Genomic DNA, 24,448 nt, shown 5'->3' with positions numbered 1-24,448 from the left:
ACCATGGTTTAAAATATTCCCTTTTTCTCACCTTATTTAACTTTGTGACTTGATTACGTAAGGAACGGTACTTTTGTCTGTCATCTGCAGAACTGGAACACACTGATGCTTTTTTGGCTACAGTATGTCTCTCTCATTCATTAAAATTCATTAAAAGCTACTATCTATCCATGGGGCTGATTTGTTTCTGACATAAATAAGTCCAGTGCAACCTCTGGGTCATCCTCACAACATACCTCCTCCCAGTTTATACCCAACATTTCATTAATAAAACCGTCTACATTAAAACTCTTATATGACCGTGAGTGAAATTTCAGGGGAGCTCCCACAGACCGTAGTACAATATATACATACATGAAACACATATAACACTGTACATAACAGAATATTTTAAATAAAGTGCATGATGAGTGGTAACAGTGATTATCAAGTCCAGGTAAGTGCATGGTGCACGTGAGGGGACAGTCAATGAGCGTTTAACAGTCTGACTGCTTGGGGGAAAAAGCTGTTCTTAAATCTTTAACTCTTGGCATGTATGGACCGGTATCTCCTCCCTGAGGGAAGGAGCTGAAAGAGGTGATGTGCTGGGTGAGACTGGTCCTTGATGATACACTTGGAGCGGTGGAGGCAGCAGGAGGTGAAGACGGAGGTGATGTTTGATAGAGGAGTCCCGACAATCCTGCCTGCCGCCTTCACCACCCTCTGTAGAGCCTCTTGCTCTGCCTTTGTGCAGCTGGATAACCACACAGACTTCACACAGACTGTCTGTACAATACTGCTGTAGGCCTATAATACTTATGTAAATAAGTAAGGCAATTGAAATATATCTGCAGTACAGCTCAATACACACAATTGTTAAGGGGATGCAGACCAGAGAAAGACTTCCGTCTTGTTTACATCAGGGTCCCCCATTTTCAATTCATCATAAATGTACAGTTCCCTCCCCCTTGTATATATTTACTGTATGTCACAAATGTAACAGTACTGCATGGTCTGCATCCCCTTAACAATTGTGTGTATTGAGCTGTACTGCATTCTGCAATCTGTTAATAAAGTTTTCAATCAATCAATCAATAAATCAATCAATCAATCAATCAATCAATCAATCGGTCACTGTACCCATTCTGCAATCTGTTAATAAAGTTTTCAATCAATCAATCAATAAATCAATCAATCAATCAATCAATCAATCAATCAATAAATCAATCGGTCACTGTACCCATTCTGCAATCTGTTAATAAAGTTTTCAATCAATCAATCAATCAATCAATCAATCAATCGGTCAGGTCACGTGTACCCATTCTACAATCTGTTAATAAAGTTTTCAATCAATCAATCAATCTGTTAATAAAGTTTTCAATCAATCAATCAATCAATCAATGAATCAATGAATCAATCAATCAATCAATCCCGCAGTGCAACGTGACCCAAATCATACGGCAATCTGTTAATAAAGTTTTCAATCAATCAATCAATCAATCCCGCAGTGCAACGTGCAACGTGACACAAAATCACGTCACCATAAAGTTTTCAATCAATCAATCAATCAATCCCGCAGTGCAACGTGCAAAAATCACGTCACCAAAATCAGCCAATGGAAGCGAGGGGTTGCTATGTGCGGTGCTTGTATGTGCGGGGCTTGTAAGCGCTGGTCTTCAGGTCTGCAGGTGGATACTATTGGCGGCAGCGCGAGAGAGCTGCAGCGCGGAAATAGGCTGTCTATTGCCTCGCGCTGAAGCGCGGAAATAGGCTGTCTATTGCCATTCTCTAAGACAAACTCTAACCTTAACCAGCTCCTTAACAGCGCCTAAACGTAACCCTTCTAACCATAACCAGCTCCGAAACAATGCCTAACCTTAATGTGGAGATGAAGCAGTGAGCAATGTGATCCTAGTTTGTTTGTTGTGTACCTTGTGTAAGACAGGGTTCTATAATAAAATGTGAAATCTATCTTATTTGTCTGAAAAATCAAATATAATATCCCTGTTTTCAACATGGGCGCCGCCATTTTGTTGCTGACGTCATGGCTGACGTCATGGGGCTGGTTTGGTGTATACACTGCTGGTTAGCTGCCTATAGTGAATGGGTCAGTCAGTAAATAAAATGTTGCCTACAAAACAACGGAGCATTCAGCCTGCTGGCTACCTAGATCCACTTCAACCAGCGTTGCGGAGCATTCAGCCTGCTGGCTACCTAGATCCACTTCAACCAGCGTCGCGGAGCATTCAGCCTGCTGGCTACACAGCTCCACTTCAACCAGCCGAGCGTCGGGAGCTCCAGCAGCTTGTCGATGTGCTAATAGCCTGGAGCCAGTTACCGTTAGCTTGCCGAGGCTCCAGCACACCGACAAGCTGCTGGAGCCGGCAGCTACCGTTAGCTTGCCGAGGCTATTAGCACACCGACAAGCTGTGTAGCCAGCTACCGTTAGCTTGCCGAGGCTATTAGCACACCGACAAGCTGTGTAGCCAGCTACCGTTAGCTTGCCGAGGCTATTAGCACACCGACAAGCTGTGTAGCCAGCAGGCTGAATGCTCCGCGACGCTGGTTGAAGTGGATCTAGGTAGCCAGCAGGCTGAATGCTCCACGACGCTGGTTGAAGTGGATCTAGGTAGCCAGCAGGCTGAATGCTCCGCGACGCTGGTTGAAGTGGATCTAGGTAGCCAGCAGGCTGAATGCTCCGCGACGCTGAACTGCCTGGGCCGGTCTGTCTGTCGAAGACCGAGGGAACCGCGTCCGGCTTCAGCTGATTAGTGGTCTTCTGGACAAACATCCCACCCCAACAACATAATCCGAGGCAATGAAGTGTTCGCTGCAGATCCTCCTTCCCTGTCCAACAGGCTGGTCGCGCCACCTGAGTGCAGCCAGCCTGAGCCAACGTGCCAACAACACTGTTTTTTTCACTGGTAGTTTGTGGAAATTAACCAACTTTCCTCTCTTTCACACGGTAAAATTAGTTTGAACAGCCAGGAGCAATACAAACAGAACCACCGCGGTCCCGTTGTTTTGTAGGCAACATTTTATTTACTGACTGACCCATTCACTATAGGCAGCTAACCAGCAGTGTATACACCAAACCAGCCCCATGACGTCAGCAACAAAATGGCCACGCCCATAATGATAAATGCTTCAAAAATGCACATAACAAATCGTTTTTTCTTAGAAACTGCTTATTTTTATAACGTGATTTTTTCTGTGGCTTATCTAAATACTAATGTGATGCTATGAATATGTATTTATCGCTATGCTTCATCTCCACTTTAACCTTAACCATAACCAACTCCGAAAGAATATTGCCATTCTCTAAGACAAACTCTAACCTTAACCAGCTCCTTAACAGCGCCTAAACTTAACCCTTCTAACCATAACCAACTCCGAAACAATGCCTAACCTTAACCAACTCCGAAACAATGCTTAAAGTTAACATGCCTAAACTTAACGGCACGTTAAAAAAAATTGAAGGGAATCGAACTTGCCAGCAACGGACCGTAGGATCCACAGCAATGCAGCGCTGCCAGTTGAGCTAGTTCTGGATAGTAAAAAATTGGGGATTACTGCTACATAATGCTGCCGCGACGGAGCTCTGCGGCACGCTCCGCACCATTTTGTACCAGCTGTACATACTGTATATATAGATACACTGAACAATTTTGTTGTTACACTTGTTTACGTACTTGACTTCTTGACTTTCTATTTATACTTATTATACTTATACAGTGTGGAATCGTCCACGTACATTTGTATACTTGCTTTACACAAAGCAGATGGTAAGTAATTTGTGAATACAGGAGTGGGCCAAGACAGCTGCCCTGTGGCAAGCCACAATCTAGCCCTTTGCAGTTAGACATGCTGCCATTGTAATACACTCTTTGTCTTCTACACCAGTGGTTCCCAAAGTCGGGGTCGCGACCCAAAGGTGGGCCGCGAGCAGCCACGGATGGGCCGCGAGATGATTTAAAAAAAATAAATTTTTTTTTTTTTATTATTTAAAAAAAAATTGTCAGGCCACTGAACTTAGAAGCAGGCCAGGACAGTGTTTCTAGTTGTATTCTAAAATTCTATTCTATTGTATTCTAAAATGTGACTATATGGTTTTATATTAACTTAATAAATAAACAAAAACGAAAAATCTACTTATTTCAACGAACATTTCAAACTAAATAACAGATTATGCACATAAAACGCTGAAAACAACCGAAGCAACAATAGTATTTTAATGAGGCTATTATTATTATCATTATTATTTTGCAACAAGTTAGCCCTCTCATAAATAGCACATATAAATGAATAACTAACTTGAACTAACTTAATAGGATTGAAGTGATATTTGGCTTAAAAAATCGGTCGCCTGACAAAAAAAAAAAAAAAAAGCCAGACGATGTGCATTGGGCCGCGGCTCTCTGACGCCTTATTTTCTGGGCCCCGGCCTGAAAAGTTTGGGAACCCCTGTTCTACACGATAAATAGCTTTTCATGAATGAGATGGAACTTTGTGCAAATCCATAGCATTCCAATTAAAAGTCATAGTGCCACAAACTAAATATTTGAAAGCTTGATTAACTATCCAAGAAATTCTAATTCTTGTATATAATTTAGACTTAATGTTTTCCCATCCCACGTCATTCTCACCTTCCTCTTTTTCACTTTCTGCCTCATCTTCCTCTTCTTTACCCCTTTCATCTTCTGAGTTTTCACCACCTCCTCCATTCTCTTCCTCTGCTGCAAGTCCACTATGTGAGCTCCAGTCTTTATCGCTCTCATCGTCTTCTTCCTCATCCTCCTCCGAGGACTCTGGACAGTAAAAAGATATACAGCCAATGTCTGCATCAAGCAAGAACACTGCGACAAGCCAGCAAAATACTATATCTGTGTTGGGGAAAAACTATATCTATGTTGGGGGAAATACTATATCTATGTTGAGGAAAATACTATATCTATGTTGAGGAAAATACTATATCTATGTTGAGGAAAATACTATATCTATGTTGAGGAAAATACTATATCTATGTTGGGGAAAAACTATATCTATGTTGGGGGAAATACTATATCTATGTTGAGGAAAATACTATATCTATGTTGAGGAAAATACTATATCTATGTTGGGGAAAATACTGATTCTATGTTGGGGAAAATACTATATCTATGTTAAGGAAAATACTATATGTTGGGGAAAATACTGATTCTATATTATCGCAGTAAGTTTAGTACAGTATGTGTACAGATGTAGTGAAGATGTCTCTGTTCGTTTACTATGTGTACAAATGTAGTGAAGATGTCTGTTCTCTGTTAGTTTACTATGTGTACAGATGTAGTGAAGATGTATCTGTTCTCTCAGTTAGTTTACTATGTGTACAGATGTAGTGAATATGTCTCAGTTAGTTTACTACAAACAAAATTACTTTAAAGAATGTAAATGAAGTGGTAAAATGATCACCTCTGGCAAGCTCGTCTATGTCCAGCAGACCATCCTTGTTGCCACGGGTGATGGGAAGCGTGTGGACGTCTGGACAATCCATTAGGGTTTTCTCTAGATGTTGACACAAAGATGCCCAAAACAAATTCATCGTGGTGCACTGGACGCAGTGGATTATTTGCCAAAAAAACGAAAGGCTAATTTACAGAAGGTTAAGAGAAAAAGATGCCTTCGTGTCATGGTTTATAATGGAGTGACAATAGCCTACATCTGCCAAACTTTCATTTATTTTTTATCCTCTCTTTCTCCGATTTTCTCTGTTTTCTCCCTGTCCCAATGTAGTCGTTGTGCCAATTCCCCCCCTCCCCTACCTGGTTGTTGTGCGCATGTTCTCCTACTGGTCGGTGCAAGGGAACCCTGAAGTCATCCGCACGCTTCCTCTGACACGTGCGGCGACAGCCAGTGGCTCTTTTTTCACCTGGCAGCGAGGACTCTCATTGGTGAAGCGTAACGCGTGGGAGGTCACGCTGCCCTCATCAACTCCTGCCTCTCGGTGAGCAAGCGCCCAGACCTGACCTGTAGGTGTCGCTGTCCACAACACCAGATCACCACCCACGACTTGCCCTCCCCCTAACCCAGCCAAACGAGTTAGTATGACGATCAGCCCAAGCCTCAAGCAATGCTGACTCCGGGAGTCGAGACCGCAGCCTCTTGAATTAGTGACGAGCGCAATCTCCGCTACGCCACTTGACCGCCGTGCCAAACTTCTTTTTGTTGTACTGTACTTGTGCTGTATAATGATAGCTAATCTAATCTTTTTTTTTTTCAAAACTTTGTTTATTGAATTTTTTTCGTTGCAATATGAGATGAGCACAAGGTCAAACTGTACACATATATGCCAGACGTATTGCACATATCTACATATAAGTAGTCAAAATATAAGTCTGTTGAATGTAGACAATATACATATTGCACAAAGCTACATATAATTAGTCAAAATATAGGTCTGTTGGAGATAAACAATATACCTATTGCACAAAGCTATGTATAAATAGACAAAATATAGGTCTGTTGAATGTAAATAATATACATATTGCACAAAGCTACGTATAAGTAGTCAAAGTATAGGTCTGTTGAATATATAGACTAAAGCGAGTACACCACAAAATAAATATAGATATTGTTTCGGACATACAGTCAATTAAACAGATATGTACACTCAGGACAAGGACTGTACAGCAGAAATAGAGGAATGGAACAAATTTTTATTTAATTTTTTTTAAAGTGAGAAGGTAAACATCAGGTTACATTTGCACATGTAGATAGGTCAATCGACTGGACAGTGCTAGGCTAGGAGTGAGCATTATTTATGGGGGGGGGGGGGGGTTGATTGAACCTTGTTCCCCAATATAAGTAAAGAAACGACCCCATGTTTTATTAAATCTAGCTGTAGAACCCCTTATGACACACCTTATTTTCTCCATCTTAAGGATGTGCAAAATATCCCTGAGCCACATAGAGTGAGATGGAGGAGTGGGTGACTTCCAATGCAGTAAAATGAGACGTCTAGCCAGGAGAGTAACAAATGCCACCAGGTCAGCTTTATATCGTGGCAGAGACATGGTAGTAGGGGAGATAGAGACACCAAAGCAAGCAGTTATGGCACTCGGGCTGATTGGGATCTCAATACTATGAGATAGTTTCAAATATTTCAGATTATGTAGGGAAGGGCAGGACCAAAACATGTGACTATGTGTAGCAGGGGCACGGTGGCATCTGTCACAGGTGGGATCAATGTTGCCATAGATCTTGGCTAGCCTGACTTTAGTAAAGTGTGAACGGTGAACAATTTTACATCGGATCAGTCCGTGCCTGGCACAAATTGAAGAGGAGTGGACCCGGTGTAGAATATCCTCCCACAGGTCTTCTGTGATGTCCTCACCCAGGTCCTCCTCCCATCTCCTCCTGATCTTTTCTAATGAGGTAGGACACAGTGAGGAAATCAAGCCATACAGGACAGATATAATACCCTTTGTGACCAGTGTAGGCTTTAGTAAAGTGTCAATAGGAAGTTTGGGGAACTGTGGGTTGACATTACGTACAAAACTGCGGACTTGCAAGTATCTAAAGAAATGTGACCTCGAAAGAGAGAACTTGTCAGACAGTTGTTCAAATGATGCAAAAATATTTTCTATATATAAATCTCTGAACGTTCTAATACCAAGAGGGGACCCCGACCAGGAGAGAAAAGCTCTATCCATCACAGAGGGGGGGGAAACAGGGTTAGCTGTAATTGGAGCTAGTAAAGAAAAAGATTGTAAACCAAAATGTCGTCTAAACTGATTCCATATCCTAAGTGTTGATTTGACAATAATATTTTTAGAGTAGGGAGAGGTGGGAAAAAGTAGAGGTGCGTGAGCAAGAGCAGCCAGTGAGGCAGGGCTGGAAGAAGAGGATTCCAAAAGCAACCATACAGGAGATGAAGGTGTGTCTTCAAACCTTGCCCAATGTTGTAGTACTCTAAAGTTGGCTGCCCAATAATAGAATAAAAAATTGGGCAGAGCCATCCCTCCCAGAGGTTTTGGTCTTTGTAGGAGAGCTTTACCGAGCCTAGGGACTCTTATATTCAAGATGAACTGCGACACCAAACTGTAAATTTTCTGGAAAAATGCTTGTGTGAGAAAGATGGGTAAACATTGAAAAAGGTATGAGAATTTTGGCAGGGAGTTCATTTTAACCGAGTTGACTCGTGCAGTTAAGGACAGGGGTAATATAGCTAATCTAATCTAAATGAGGGAAACCTCCACTTCCTAATAAGTTGAAATAAAGATTTGAAACAGAAAAAAAGGAAATGTTAGCTTTAGGCTAGAGAGTAAGGTAGCCTCTTAGCTCTCCAAACCATGCAACATAAAGTATGTACTAATCACAGACAGGTAGGGTAGTTCTATGTATTGATCACAGACAGGTAGGATAGTTCTATGTACTGATCAGACATGTAGGATAGTTCTATGTATTGATCACAAACATGTCTGATAGTTCTATGTACTGATCAGTAGGGATGGGTATCGTTAGGATTTTATCGATACTACTACTCTTATCGATACTGCTTAATGGTTCGGTACTTTATCGATACTATTATCGGTTCTTTTTTATTATTTTGCAAGAAAGAAATACAATTAATTAAGAACAAAATCGACATTGCTTATTATTATTTATAACTTTATAAATAAATATTATAAATAAATATAATAAATAAATATTATTTCTTCAGCAACAGCAATGTTCTTTTATATAACGTTATAAATAAATATTATAGCTAGGGTGAAGGGACTTTGGGCTTGGCTGGGACCGGTGGTGGTAGAGGGAGAAGGGGTGGCCTGGGACATGGTGGCTGCAGCCTCAGCCTGATGATGATTGACGATCTATAAAAAGGTGTCATCTTTCAAACATATTTGTAGCTAAACAATTAGCTAAGCAATTATATTTTATTTATTAGCCTATTCGTAATAATTCGTTATTAGCCTAGCTAACTCCGTATCTTGGCTTACCTGCAGTGGACGTGGATGGAGATGGAACACTGCGAGCAAAGCAGTCGAAAACGGCGCATTTCTGCAGACTAATGTTATGTTTTGACAACAGATGTTTTGACAAATTGCTTGTATTGCCACCCTTACTTGCAAATGTTTTATTGCACTTGTGGCAACGTGCGTTGTCGGCATCGACTTTCGTAAAGTGTACCCAGACTTTAGTTTTGTTCTCTCCGCCATGATGAGCGCAGAGCTCGGTCTGTGTGCTGCACGCTTCAGCACGGAGCAAAGTACCCGTATGTGCATTTGTGCGAGTGTCGCTCGCGAGTGTGTGTAAACTAACAGCCCAGCTTCAGAGAGGAGAGATAGTTCGCAACATTTAAATTCCTCGAAAAAAACTCCTTAATGTCTCGAGTATCAATAGGAGAACCGAAAACGTCGGAGCTTATCAACACTCCAGTTTTTTCTAATTTAGTACCGGTTCCCGTTTAGAACCGGGTTTCGGGGGGCATCCCTACTGATCAGACATGTAAGATAGTTCTATGTACTGATCAGACATGTAGGTTGATCACAGACATGTAGGATAGTTCTATGTATTGATCAGACATGTAGGATAGTTCTATGTACTGACCACAGACATGTAGGATAGTTCTATGTACTGATCACAGACATGTAGGATAGTTCTATATACTGACCACTAGGGCTGCAACGATTAGTCGACAAAATCGACAACGTCAATCATAAAAACTCATTGACGCGGAATTTTAGCACCGTTGTGTCGTATAAAAATAATCAGAGAGCCGGTAACGTTAATTCAAAACGGTGCTGCACTACAGAAAGTGCTGGGGTCAGTATCATTTCCATTGTCTGCCATGACTGCATTCTGTAATAACGACAAAGAAGAAAGCACCAACACTACAGCGATGCACCCTGGAACCGTGATGACTGCTACATGGGTAAGAGCTAGTTTTGTAGCCATAGTATTGTAATGTTTACGTTAGCTTACATGTTGGAAAACAGAACGTCCCATGGATAATGCTTGCTAAGCGAACGCTATTTCAGTTATGTTGAGGCTGCGTGTCCACCAACGAGCTGTGTGTAACATTAGCTAAACAGCGCCAAGTTTACAGCGTACTAGCGCACACTAGAGCTTGGCTAGTATAGGCTACCGATGTTTACAGCTCCGTCAATTAGCACTGAGTGTCGTATTTTTGCAGACTGGAGTATTAATTAGCTAAGTTAAGATAGCTAGCCAATGTTAGCTAGTGCCAACGTTCTGTATAGTAGCACCATAGACCACTACACTTCCGCGTTACATTGAAATCGGGGAGGAGATTGCAGGGGGAGCATATGAATGAATGTGGACGAGAGCCGTGATGTAAGTGGTTGCCGATACGGCTGTGGGGGTGCTAGAGACATGATCGAATAGACGTTTATGCGCCTCACTCTCCTGAACACGGCGTGACCCATTCCTAATCGATCAGAACTAAAATCGGCAGAAAAAAAGCCCATTTTAAAGCACCTATTCCGCATGCACATGCGCAGATTGCCCATGGAGTCTGGACGACGCGAGATGACGCACGAATGAATGTGGACTGTTCCATCAGAGGGGAGAGCTTCGGTGGCCAGTGTCCTTTCAGCCGAACAGGATGATGAAAAAATTATCCCACTAAATGGCCAGACGCGTCTTATGGCGACATCTACAATTACCTCATTGAGTCTCCAGGTAGACTAATGTTTATATTTAAGTGCAGCGGTCTGTAGCCACACACATTACCACCGAAGCTCCGCCCTCTGATGGAACAGTCCACATTCATTCGTGCGTCATCTCGCACGAAATACGTACCAATCCGTGCGCCGTAAAGACGCTGTGCAGAGGGTCGAAATACAGGAGAATCCCGGTAAAACCGTGCGTGTTGACAGCTATGAATTGGGGGACCCTGATGGAAACAAGACTAACGTCTTTCTCAGGTCTGCATCCCCTTTAGCCCCTTTCGTGACTTTCGGTTTGCAAAAGCCCCAGGCTTGCAAACCGAAAGTCACGAAAGGGGCTACATCCCCTTAACAATTGTATGTATTGAGCCGTACTGTATTGTACCCATTCTGCAATCTGTTAAATAAAGTTTTTCATTCATTCATCCCCCCCCCCCTCCAATGTACAGTTTCTTCGTCAAATGTATACTCTCTTTTTTAGACTCTTCTTGTATCAAAAACAGTACTGTATTTGTAAATCTGGTATGTCATAAATGTAGCAGTACTGTCTATGTATGTCTATGTTATGATGAATTGAAAATGGGGGACCCTGATGTAAACAAGACGAAAGTCTTTCTCTGGTCTGCATCCCCTTAACAATTGTGTGTATTGAGCGGTACTGTATTGTACCCATTCTGCAATCTGTTAATACAATTTTCAATCAATCAATCAACGTCAAGGCTCCTTTCGAGTGGCGCTGCTGCGAGGAAGAGCGATACGAGGAAAACAATGTGAACATAATCGTACTTACAGATGTTGTGGTGTCCACAGTCTGATCTCTGTTTCCACAAGATCAACGTTTTGATCCAGATGTTTTAGTAGAAAGTCTTTCTTGGTCCGGTCGAGTTCTGCAACAAAGAGCCTTCACACTGTAAAAACACAACGCGTGTGTCCTCGAGTGCTCAGGAAGATTATGTGAAGTGTATCGAGTCTCGTGTTGATGACGTGAGTGATGACGTGTTTAGGCTCGCGCGCCGTACCACGTGACTGATCAGGACATTTGGCGCGCGACGAAACACAATAGAGTCTCCTATGACGTCACGTTTGTTTGCTATCAGTTCCCGATCCTTTGTTTGTGATGGAACCAACAAGAAAGAGGAGATTTTCCCTGTCTGGGAACATTTAGATCTGATCTCTCATAATAAAGTGTACCGTAGTAATAAATAACTGATTGATTGATTGATTGAAAACTTTATTAACAGATTGCAGAATGGGTACAATACAGTACAGCTCAATACACACAATTGTTAAGGGGATGCAGACCAGAGAAAGACTTTCGTCTTGTTTACATCAGGGTCCCCCATTTTCAATTCATCAGGACATATATGACATACGTGACATACAGATAGTCAGTACTGCTACATCTATACATACAACTAACTGAGCTCTCTCTCCTAAACATTCATATAGTAATAACTAGCTGAGCGGATCTCTACTAAGTATTCACATAGTAATAACTAGCTGAACTGATCTCTACTAAGTATTCACATAGTAATAACTAGCTGAACTGATCTCTACTAAGTATTCACATAGTAATAACTAGCTGAACTGATCTCTACTAAGTATTCACATAGTAATAAGTTAGCTGAACTGATCTCTACTAAGTATTCACATAGTAATAACTAGCTGAGCTGATCTCTACTAAGTATTCACATAGTAATAACTAGCTGAACTGATCTCTCCTAAGTATTCACATAGTAATAACTAGCTGAACTGATCTCTACTAAGTATTCACATAGTAATAACTAGCTGAACTGATCTCTACTAAGTATTCACATAGTAATAACTAGCTGAACTGATCTCTCCTAAGTATTCACATAGTAATAACTAGCTGAGCTGATCTCTACTAAGTATTCACATAGTAATAACTAGCTGAACTGATCTCTCCTAAGTATTCACATAGTAATAACTAGCTGAACTGATCTCTCCTAAGTATTCACATAGTAATAACTAGCTGAACTTATCTCTACTAAGTATTCACATAGTAATAACTAGCTGAACTGATCTCTACTAAGTATTCACATAGTAATAACTAGCTGAACTGATCTCTCCTAAGTATTCACATAGTAATAACTAGCTGAACTGATCTCTACTAAGTATTCACATAGTAATAACTAGCTGAACTGATCTCTACTAAGTATTCACATAGTAATAACTAGCTGAACTGATCTCTACTAAGTATTCACATAGTAATAACTAGCTGAACTGATCTCTACTAAGTATTCACATAGTAATAACTAGCTGAACTGATCTCTACTAAGTATTCACATAGTAATAACTAGCTGAACTGATCTCTCCTAAGTATTCACATAGTAATAACTAGCTGAACTGATCTCTACTAAGTATTCACATAGTAATAACTAGCTGAACTGATCTCTCCTAAGTATTCACATAGTAATAACTAGCTGAACTGATCTCTCCTAAGTATTCACATAGTAATAACTAGCTGAACTGATCTGTCCTAAGTATTCACATAGTAATAAATAACTGAGCTGATCTTTCCTAAGTATTCACATAGTAATAACCAGCTGAGCTGATCTCTCTCCTAAGTATTAAATAAACAGTTTTGTACCCATTCTCCAATTGATTGATTGATTGAAAACGTTATTAACAGATTGCAGAATGGGTACAGTACAGTACAGCTCAATACATACAATTGTTAAGGGGATGTAGAGCAGAGAAAGACTTTCGTCTTGTTTACATCAGGGTCCCCCATTTTCAATTCATCATAACATAATATATGAGATACACGACATACAGATAGACAGTACTGCTACATCTATACATTTATGACATACCAGATTTGCAAATACAGTACTGTTTGTGATACAAAAAGAGTCCAGAAAAGAGAGTATATACATTTGACGTAGAAACCATGTACATTGGAGGAGGTTGGGAAGGTGGGGTGGGGTTGGGGGGGGGGGGGGTTGGTAGGAGGGGTGGGGGGGGGGGGCACTGTACTACTGTACAAGCAAAACTGTACATTGGAATATTGACAAAACCATACTTGGTCATTTACTGTACATTGGAGGGGGTTGGGTTAGGACATTTACAGGGGCCAGTTTCGAATTGCAGTCTCCCGTAGGTGTTCTTTGAGAGTGGTTTTGAAAGTGGGTAGTGATTCACATTCCTTTACAGCTTTGGGTAGGGCGTTCCACATTGATGTGGCATAATTGCGAAACGTGTTTAGTCCGAATCTGGGTTTAACATGATTTGTGGAGCTCCCTCTGGTGTTGTGGTCGTGGTATTCACTGACCTTTGGGAAGTATTTTGACATGTACATGGGTACCTTGGTCGCGTAGTGTATCTTGTAGACCAGGCCCATTGCAAGTTGCTGTACTCTAAGCCATCCTAGGTTGTCAAAGTGTTGTCTTCTCTGATCCCTGAGGGGGGAACCTGTCCAGCCATAGCCACATAGGAAAGGGCGATGCCCTCGCACAACCAATGTGACAGACGTTTGTGTTGACAGCGCTTTACCTTTGTTAGGACCGGCGTGAGAATTTAAATATGTTTAAGTTAAGTATTGTGTGATTTCGTGTGAAGGGCGGACTAGCAAAGTATGATTTTCATTGTATGGCAAACTGTCTGTTTAACTGTGCATATGACAATAAACAATCTTGAATCTTGACTAAATAAAAGCTCAAAGCCTATGACAGGAAGATATAGCCGCAGCATATACTTCCACCGTCGAAGCCGAGAGCCTATCCAGGATAGACTGAAGGAAGAATGAAACCGAATAAAAAAAATAAAGAAATTGGGTCCAAATCCTTAGACAAATCCTCTTACAAATAAAATACACCACTCCCCGTAAACAACAGTAGTAGGTGCAGCGCCGCGCTCCGGATGGTATTAATCACTTCAGCGTCAATACCTGTCCTTTTCAGATTCAACCTCTCAGCAGCCAAGCCATCACACGCCTGTGTTGTAGTCGAGTCACTAAATCTCGAGTCTGAGTCCAGTCTCAGGTCCCCAGTGTTCGAGTGCGAGTCACCAAAGAAGAGTCCGAGTCGAGTCCCCATTACCCTAGTCCGAGTCCGAGTCCAAGTCATCAAGGTTGAGTCCACTCCTCTCGGGCAGTCAAAGAGCTGACGTACAAATAAAAAAGGTCTACATTAAACATAAATGACACAGCGGTCACCATTTCAAAGAGAGTTTACTTACTTTGTGACACAATAGCCAAACAAATGCACTAGCCATCAATATCTTATGCCAAATGATTAGGGCCTAATACACAAAATATCTATATTGTAGCGACCCTGGGATTTGAGTGATTGGTCAGCCGAGCTGTCACTCTGCACTCTACCAACCTGGGGCTGGCAGGCGACGCTATTGGTCGCACGAGCCCGGGGTTGGTAGAGGGGAGGGGGCAGGGGCTGACCTGTGGGAAGGTATAAGAGGGTGTTACACCTGAGGGTGCGCTCTCTTGGTGTCTGGGAAGTTCAAATGGAGTTTACTAATTACAGGCAGAGGTGATGCATCCCTTGTATTGATAAATACAATATATTTATCAATTAACAAGTCTGAGTCCTCGTCTGCACCTTCAGAGTCTGAATGCAGTCAATGCTCGAGTCCAAGTCCAAGTCATCAGTGCTCAAGTCCAAGTCGAGACTCCTTTGTCTACCAGAAATAACAACATTATACATCGTTTATTTCAGAGTGATGTTGTCTCTGTTTCCTATGTTGTCAAATCCACACACCGAGTTCACTTTATGCCTAGAGAATGTTTGGTTTGGTTTCAATACATGTAATGGCAATACAATCAATCTAATCGAATCATTATTTTAGCAAGATTCCATATCCACAAATCCAAATTGAATAAACGCTTATTTATTATTTGAAAATGAAACCTAGCAAATCATGAAAACAATTTTCTCCTCCAAAAACAAGAAGACAATTAGACAATTAATTTGTGCACCTCTTTTAATGTATTTGTATGAATGGACATTATTCTGGCTTTGTATATAATTTTTTGTAATCACTATGTGATAGTGATTGATTGACTTGAATGTTTTTTTTATTGAACTGTGTATAATTAAGAAAAGGAAAAAAAGGCCAAGAAGAAGACCAACTTCCGCTGCTGCTGCGAGGGTGTCTTTATGTCTATAGATATATTCTATCTATGTTTATATCTATATGGTGTTAAATATCTGCTGCTGTTTATTTACAAAGGGGCGGGGCGTAGGGTGCCGCGTGACCCGGCCGTAGCTGATTGGTCCGGCCCTCCCTGACGTCACCAGGAAATACGGAAATGCCATGCAGTATCTCGTCCTAGCCACCAGGGGCACAACAACACTCCATGCTTCACCTCGTTGTCTGTGGCTATAACGAGCTAATGCTGCTAATCTCTAACGTTAACTCTCTGAACAGATCTAGATGCAGTGATCGTGTAAAGAACGGACTAACTGCAGCTGCTGGAGACACATCTGAACTAAGGAGGAGTCGAGACTGGCCGTAAACTTCAGAGTGTTGTGAAAGTGAGATGAAGAAACACAAAGCAGGTTTGTTTAATCAGAAGGTTATTTGGACATTATTCTTTGATCAATAGGTATGATTGATTGATTGATTGAAAAGTTTATTAACAGATTGCAGAATGGGTACAGTACAGTACAGCTCAGTACATACAATTGTTAAGGGGATGCAGACCAGAGAAAGACTTTCGTCTTGTTTACATCAGGGTCCCCCATTTTCAATTCATCATAACATATATGACATACATGACTTACAGATAGACAGTACTGCTACATCTATACATTTATGACATATCAGATTTGCAAATACAGTACTGTTTGTGATACAAAAGTGTCCAGAAAAAGAGTGTATATACATTTGGCGTAGAAACTGTACATTGGAGGAGGTTGGGTGGGTGGGGTGGGGTGGGTGGGTGAGGGCTGTACATTGGAGGTGGGGGGGGGGGGTTGGGTAGGGGACGCATATGGGTAGGGGACGCATACACATTTTACACTGTACATTGGAATACCGACAAAGCCTTACTTGGTCATTTACTGTACAACTAGGTTAGGACATTTGTAGGGGCCAGTTTCGAATTGCAGTCTCACGTAGGTGTTTTTTGAGAGTGTTTTTGAAAGTGGGTAGTGATTCACATTCCTTTACAGCTTTAGGTAGGGCGTTCCACATTGATGTGGCATAATTGCGAAACGTGTTTAGTCCCTTGTTTGAGCCGAATCTGGGTTTTACATGATTTGTGGAGCTCCCTCTGGTGTTGTGATCGTGGTATTCACTGACCTTTGGGAAGTATTTTGACATGTACATGGGTACCTTGGTCGCGTAGTGTATCTTGTAGACCAGGCCCATTGCAAGTTGCTGTACTCTGTCGTCTACTCTAAGCCATCCTAGGTTGTCAAAGTGGGCAGGGGTGAGGTGGGTTCTAGGAGTCAGGTCAAGCAGTAGTCTGACTAGCTTGTTTTGAGATGTTTGTAATTTGTTTTTTAGTGCCTTTGAGGTGCTTTGGTACCATGAGGTGCAAGCATAGTCGTAGTACCCTTGAATGAGTGCTCCTGCTAGAGTCTTCAGGGTATTCTTGTTTACCAGAGAGGAGATCCGGTACAAGAATCGCGTTCGTTGGTTGACTTTTTTTATTACATTGGATGCCATTTTGTCACAGGAAAGATTAGCCTCTAGGATGGAACCCAGGTAGGTAATTTGTGATTACGGTATTTCACAATTGCCTAACCTTAAATAATGTACCCAACAGTTAGACCAGCGGTGCTGCCATATATAAAACATTAGATGCGACATTACGCCATAAATCATACCGTCCGCCATCTTACCTGGATATTGTTTAGGCAGCAACTATGTTTGTCGGCTGTGCAGCCTAGTTACTGTACTAACATGATCAGAGAGACTAGTGCAGCCTAGTTACTGTACTAACATGATCAGAGAGACTAGTGCAGCCTAGTTACTGTACTAACATGATCAGAGAGACTAGTGCAGCCTAGTTACTGTACTAACATGATCAGAGAGACTAGTGCAGCCTAGTTACTGTACTAACATGATCAAAGAGACTAGTGCAGCCTAGTTACTGTACTAACATGATCAGAGAGACTAGTGCAGCCTAGTTACTGTACTAACATGATCAGAGAGACTAGTGCAGCCTAGTTACTGTACTAACATGATCAGAGAGACTAGTGCAGCCTAGTTACTGTACTAACATGATCAGAGAGACTAGTGCAGCCTAGTTATACTAACATGATCAAAGAGACTAGTGCAGCCTAGTTACTGTACTAATATGATCAGAGAGACTAGTGCAGCCTAGTTACTAGTGCAGATCACACAAGGCTCAACTACTCTCTTTCTAACACACACACAACATGCACAAACACACTATCTCTCCCTGTTTGATTGATTGATTGAAAACTTTATTAACAGATTGCAGAATGGGTACAGTACAGCTCAATACACACAATTGTTAAGGGGATGCAGACCAGAGAAAGACTTTCGTCTTCTTTACATCAGGGTAACCCATTTTCAATTCATAATGACATACACAAGAATCAAGAGGTTTATTTGTCACATACCAGGCATACAGTGAAATGCGGGTGGTCATGCCCGCATTGATTGTGCAAAATACAATAATAGAAATAGGCATAGAAAAAAATAAAATAGGTAAGACACAAGATATGCATGATAAAAAAAATACATGCTAAGTTCCTGAGAAACTGGTTCCTATGTACACTACTATACAGTATACACTATACAATTTACAATTTTAACTCTTAATGTATCTAAACTATACTATACAGTACCTCCTTCCTTTAAAGTCACTTTCCATTTTTTAAAGTGACATTTTGTTTAAACTTATATTCCCTGTGTTGCTCAATGAGTAGAGCATGGCACTAACACTGCCAGGGTTAGTTTCAAGTTCAAGTTTCTTTAATAGTTGTCATACAGAAGTACAGAATACTTTTATACAAAATGCTTCTTACTGTTACGCTCCAGAGACTGTGCAAGACAAGATAAGTATGAAATAAAATAACATGATAAAATTAGAAGTAAAAAAGAATGAGGTCACAGTGTTCAGTTTAGACATATGTACAATGTTCGATGCAGAATAGACGTAGTTACCATACAATATACAATACTGTGCAGTGTACTAATATACAATACTATATAGTGCAAGGCAGAAATGGGACGAGGTGCAATTTAGGTACAATTCACAGTAGGTGTACGAGTTGTAGTGCAAATCCTTTATCAATAAATATAAAGTGTAAAGTGTGTTTGTGTGATCTAAAGTGTGGAGAGTGGGTGCTGCAGTGTGTTGTTTGTTTGAGTGAGTGTGTGCGTGTGGGTGTGTGTGCTGTGTGCATTTGATGGTTGTTGCATAGTGTTTATTGTTCGTTTAGCAGCCTGATGGCCTGGGGATAGAAGCTTCTTCTGAGTCTTTCTGTGCTCGCCTTAAGACTCCGGTATCGCTTGCCTGACCGCAGCAGTTCAAAGAGGCAGTTGTTCGGGTGGCTCGAGTCCTTAATAATTCTCTTAGCCTTCCCCTTGCACCGCTTGTTGTAAATGTTCTGGAGGGTGGGAAGCCCCCCTCCAATTGTGCGTTCGGCTGAACGTGTCACTCTTTGTAGTCTGCTACGGTCTTGTGCAGTGCTATTCCCAAACCAGGAGGTGATGTTGCCGGTCAGGATGCTCTCTATTGTACATGAGTAGAAGTTCCTAAGGATCTTCTGACTGACTTGGAACTTCCTTAGGCGCCTGAGGAAGTAGAGGCGTTGTCGTGCCTTCTTCACAACACTGTCAATGTGTGTGGTCCATGTCAAGTCCTCGGATATGTGGGCTCCGAGGTACTTGAAACTGTTCACTCTCTCAACCGGTGCCCCGGTTCATTCTCTATCTCTCTCTCCCTCTCATTTTTCCGCCACTCTCCACTTAAAACTTTGTACAGTAACAAGCAGAAATGCTACAAAGATAATATTAAAAATATATCACCTCTTTGCTTTTCATAGGGTCTGAGGACTTGGGAAGGAGGATATCAGTGGGATGAGCCAAACACATTCATATCTAAGCCTATTATCCACAAAGTCACCCACCACAGCACAGCCTGATTCTGTCAGTCCCACAGGACTCCTTGTACCCATGACCACCGAGAGGAGAGAACCCTGCTAGTGCAACCCAACCAAGCCAGACACCTGCTGTCCAGGACTGCTCCCCACAGACGGAAAGTCAGTGATCACAGTACAAATGAACCTGACTGGTCCAGACCGCCAGCCTCCACCTTCAGTCAGTTACAACTGGCGATAGCTGCCCACTTCATCAAGCCATGAATGATGTAAAAAATGCTTCACTTGTTCCTCCATTTTTGACTGATGGCAGTGCCATCGATCACCAGCCACTCGCCTCTGCATCTTACAGTCCCGCCAGCCAGAGCACATTCACCATTATGAGTCGGACCGGCAGACAATTGAACCCACAACCGCTGAGATTGACCCCCTGTTCGGGTCCTCAGACTTACGTGGGCATCACTTCGTTCCACGTGGCCACCACACAGGCGAGGAAGAGTATTGTCATCAGATTTAGTAAAACTGAGGTGAAACAGCCCACCGTCCAGATGAAACCAGCCTCCTGTCCTCTGCCTGGTACCGATCACGAGAGTCCAGCTGAAGCATCGTCAGTCACGGCTTACAAAACCCCTGCTCCTGCCCCTCTGATCACCAAGAGTCTGGCGGGAAAAGCATCAGACACTTCTACCAAGACCCCCGCATCCGCGGCTGTCGAGACTTCAGCAAGACTTCAGCCTTACCAGTTTTGGGTTTTAACTCCAGTTTTACCTGCTTGGACTGTTTCCTCTCTTGCTTCTACCAAGACCCACGCATCCGCGGCTGTCAAGACTTCAGCCTTACCGGCTTCGGGCACAGGTAGTAAGACCCTCCTATCTGTTAGTGTGAAGACTCCAGTTTTACCTGCTTGGACTGTTTCCTCTCTTGCTTTGAAGTTGGTCAGTGAAAGCTTGACCCTTCTTCCTCTAAAGACTATGGTGAAAAAGTGTCACGCCTCACTGTCCGCCACCACACAGGCGAGGAAGAGTATTGTCCTCATACCTCGGAAAACTGAGGTGAAACAGCCCCGGCAGCAGGTGGTCACCTCTCTGGTTTCAGCCCCTCCACCGCAGCCAATGACTCCAACACCCAAGCCAGCGGTCTCTCCACCCCAGGATCTAGACCCCAGCAGTGGACTTCCTCCTGACCTTGTGTGCCCTCTCAGCCCTCGGGTGTCAATGGAAGAAGAGGAGAGCCCTCAAAGGCTGAAGGAGAAGAGTGAGTACTGGGGTTTGCATACATGTTGTACATCTCAAAATGGGTGGCCCGTATTTTATTCTCATGTTAAACTTTATTATAGTGGAAATCTCTGGGCATGTTTGCGCTTTTTTAGCATTGCGCTGCCATACACTCATAAAGTTACGCACACACTTCTAGGAGCTGATGAAAACTAAGAAATATATTGTGATGTGATATTTTGGCCTTATCATCCAGCCCTACCCTTAATTCATTGTATTCAATCGCAGACATCTTGGTCACGAAGTGATTGTAATCAAATAGCAGGTGATTGTCATTAAGTGACAACTGTGGCCAGTGAGTTGTGGCTCTGTGCCATATTGTATAGCAAAAAAAACTTCATGAGAATACAGTTACACACAGCCTTGGTACATCAGTAATTGAGTATCTCAGACAAAGAACCATACAAATCCCTTTTCAGGGGAACAATGTTTAAAAAAAATATATATATATAAATATATATTATTATAGTCGGGTCCATAAATATTTGGACATCAACACAATCTTCATAATTTTGGTTCTGTACAAAATATAATTGGATTTCAGTGTAGCTGTCTCTCTGCATGTGTCTATAGCCCCTTTCACACTGCCCGTTCAAGGTGAGACTCTTACCCCATTATTCCTTCATGCCTTTCTGTGAGAAGGGTACGAACACGGAATGGGGGGTCAGAGTTGACACGGCATTATGCCCTCAGCAGGTATATTAAAATTGCCCGGGGGGGGGTTCATCCCAGTGTCTGTGTGAATGGGACTATCCGGCATTGTGGGACAGGGGTGTGACGTTGTGATATGTGTGGATTATAGTCCTTAATGTATCTTGCAGGTAATGTCATAACCACAACTATTTTCACAAGTGGAGGGGCACTGTCCCATGCCGTTATCCCCAGAGACCTATATAAAGGCTAGATGACTCACCCGCGCTGTTGGCCAATGGAGACCGACGTTGCCACATGGCGGCCATCTTGCCACAGGCAGCACGCCCACTCATAACATGAATGTCTATGGTGCATGTACTATTGAAATAACCATAGCTTGCGCAATTTTCAACCGATTTACAAACGGTTTGGTTTGTTATAAACGTCAGATGTAGTTATCATACTGCACATGTATAATGGACTTTCATATGAAAATAATTTCAACATGGCCAAGCATCCTGAATCATAGCCATGTTAACGTTTGTAATAAACCAAACCTTTTGTAAATTTTGCAAGCTATGGTTATTTCAATTGTACATGCACCATAGGCATTCATGTTATGAGTGGGTGTGCTGCCTGTGACAAGATGGCTGCCGGTGAGCTACGCTGGAGACTCCGCCTTGCACCATCTAGTTATATATATCTATGGTTATCCCCACACCACCAACCGGCAGGAGTATTGCTTCATCTAGCTCAGTTGTTGTCACATGAAAGGTGGGATAGAACAAAGGATGACCATGTGATATAATAATCATAACAATAGGCTACATGTTTTATGTCTTAATTAAAAGAATATGCAACGAGAGAAGAAGCAAAAAAAATTGTAAATGGTGCATTTATATAGAGCTTTTATCCAAGTCTTGCTCAATGACACTTCGACACACTACCTGGGAGGAGCGGGAATCGAAGTGCATGAGGCGAGAGGGGGTAATGCATGAGTTCTTGAAGTTTGATGGGCATATCCAGATCCAGAGTAGACCTTGAACGCCTGCCTCCTCCCAAGGTCTGTCTCATCCCACATGTACAGCGAGTCAACTTCAGAGTTGCCTGCTACAAAAGAGCAGACCAGCCAATATTTGAGAGGCCCAAACCCTATGATCAGGATATGGGCTGGGAGAAGATGATGGATGAGGGTAGGGATGCACCGAATGGGAAATTCTTGGCCGAAACCGATACCGAAAATAGAAAACAGTTGGCCGAATGCCGAAAGGCAGAAAAAGATTTTTTTTTACCAATGTTGTGGAACATTATGATTATGGAAAAATATATGATTATGGCTAAACTTAACTTAAATAATAAATAATCACTATTATGGGTCCATAAAACATTTATTCAGCACTTCTGAATGCATACAGCACATTAATTCCATCTTTTCTCTGGCTGCGCGGCGGACATCTGTGCTCTACTGAGCGCATCTTTCTAGTCCCCAGTTGAATGTGCTCTCTTGACTCGGCACAGTAGACGCGCGACGTGTATATGCTCGAGAAAGATTATATTATCAACGACAGACGGCGTCAATGTGAGAAACACTACCCCCCCCCCCCCCCCCTCTCTCGCTCTGAAGAATATGCGTATTAGATCACTCAGTGAATAACCGCGACGGGCATATAGTAAATAAGGATGTTAAAGACTCATTTATTGGACGCGCTGCGCGCAGAGTTTACATAGAAACAGCGCGACTCCCGACAGCGCGACATCATCACAACAACACGCGTTAGGTTACAGGTTGTTTCTGCTTTGGTATTATATTTTCGGTGAAAAAGCTCTTTCGGCCGAAAGCCGAAAGGCCATTTTTTGCCATTTTCGGCCGAAAACTTTCGGTAGCCGAAATTTCGGTGCATCCCTAGATGAGGGGGTGTTAGAGCCTGTCTGGACAGTTGGACCCATCCTCCCTCCTTCTCTTGTTGTGGTACTCGCCCAGAAAGCGGAGTCAGAAGAGCAAGAAGCTCTTAATAAGGAGGCAAATTATGCAAAACGTAATGTGGATGAGGATTTCAAATTGTATAGGAAAATGTGTAAATTTTTTGTAGGACAAATTAGTCTTTTCACATTCGTCTTCCACTTTTGGCCATGTTTACACAAAATCTACAATATTTAGGGCATAACGGCATGGAGAAAATCATTATTACAATATTATTTATTTCCAATATTAACCTAAATCGATCTCGTCCAATGCACTACATTTCAGTAAAAAGGAAAAATAGAGAGGTGATATACTTTTTTTCAGTTTTTTTGCTTTTTCTGTCCTGAAATTTAACCAAGATGTGTTTGAATCTTAAAAATAACAATTGTACTGAATTCCTTGGGTCAAACTTGTTTGGGAAAATGTTTTAATTTGTCCATCTATATCTATATGTTGTTAACTTCAAAGTTTATGCGGTTTTCTTTTTCTTCTTTTTCAGGTTTTCGTTCAAGATAGGTGTAATAAAAGGTTAAAAATAAACCCCATGGGACATTATGTCAACCTGTTACCTGTCAGAATCTTAAAATAGACGCTTCAAGGATTAAGAAAAAACAGGTGGCGAAAAAAAATCCACCCTATGCAGGTGGACCCATGTTTCCATCTAGACTATATCATTGTTCTTTGCGGTTATACTTTCTGTCATTCTGTGCAAATGTTATGCTAAGATTGATTTTAGAGTGATTTGTGGATCTTTAGGAGATCATCAAATGGAACCCCTCTCCCTCGTATTTTCCATGCATCCCAAAAAGGTGGAAAATAATTGACATAAGCCATCTTGCAATAGGGAGGTGTAGTCTGACGTCACGTTGG

At 42.0% G+C, this 24,448-nt stretch overlaps 1 protein-coding gene across 1 annotated transcript in view; it reads right to left on the bottom strand.

The window, feature by feature from the left end:
* LOC311245919 (uncharacterized protein) overlaps positions 1 to 11,539 on the bottom strand; it is a gene marked incomplete at its 3' end in the record, with an annotated part of 63,874 nt that extends 52,335 nt beyond the window's left edge. The window contains exons 1-3 of the mRNA XM_084335943.1: positions 11,440 to 11,539; positions 5,431 to 5,523; positions 4,626 to 4,787 (exon numbers count right to left, since the gene is read on the bottom strand). Coding sequence (XP_084192069.1) covers positions 4,626 to 4,787; positions 5,431 to 5,512 — 244 coding nt within the window. The 5' untranslated portion in view covers positions 5,513 to 5,523; positions 11,440 to 11,539. The remainder of the gene's footprint in view (positions 1 to 4,625; positions 4,788 to 5,430; positions 5,524 to 11,439) is intronic.
* Between the last annotated feature and the right edge of the window lie 12,909 nt (positions 11,540 to 24,448).

Source organism: Notolepis coatsorum, assembly GCF_963971535.1.
Source record: "Notolepis coatsorum genome assembly, chromosome: 19".
Taxonomy (NCBI): domain Eukaryota; kingdom Metazoa; phylum Chordata; class Actinopteri; order Aulopiformes; family Paralepididae; genus Notolepis; species Notolepis coatsorum.
The sequence above is the reverse complement of the archived record's forward strand: the minus strand, read 5'-3'. Positions and strand labels throughout refer to the sequence as shown.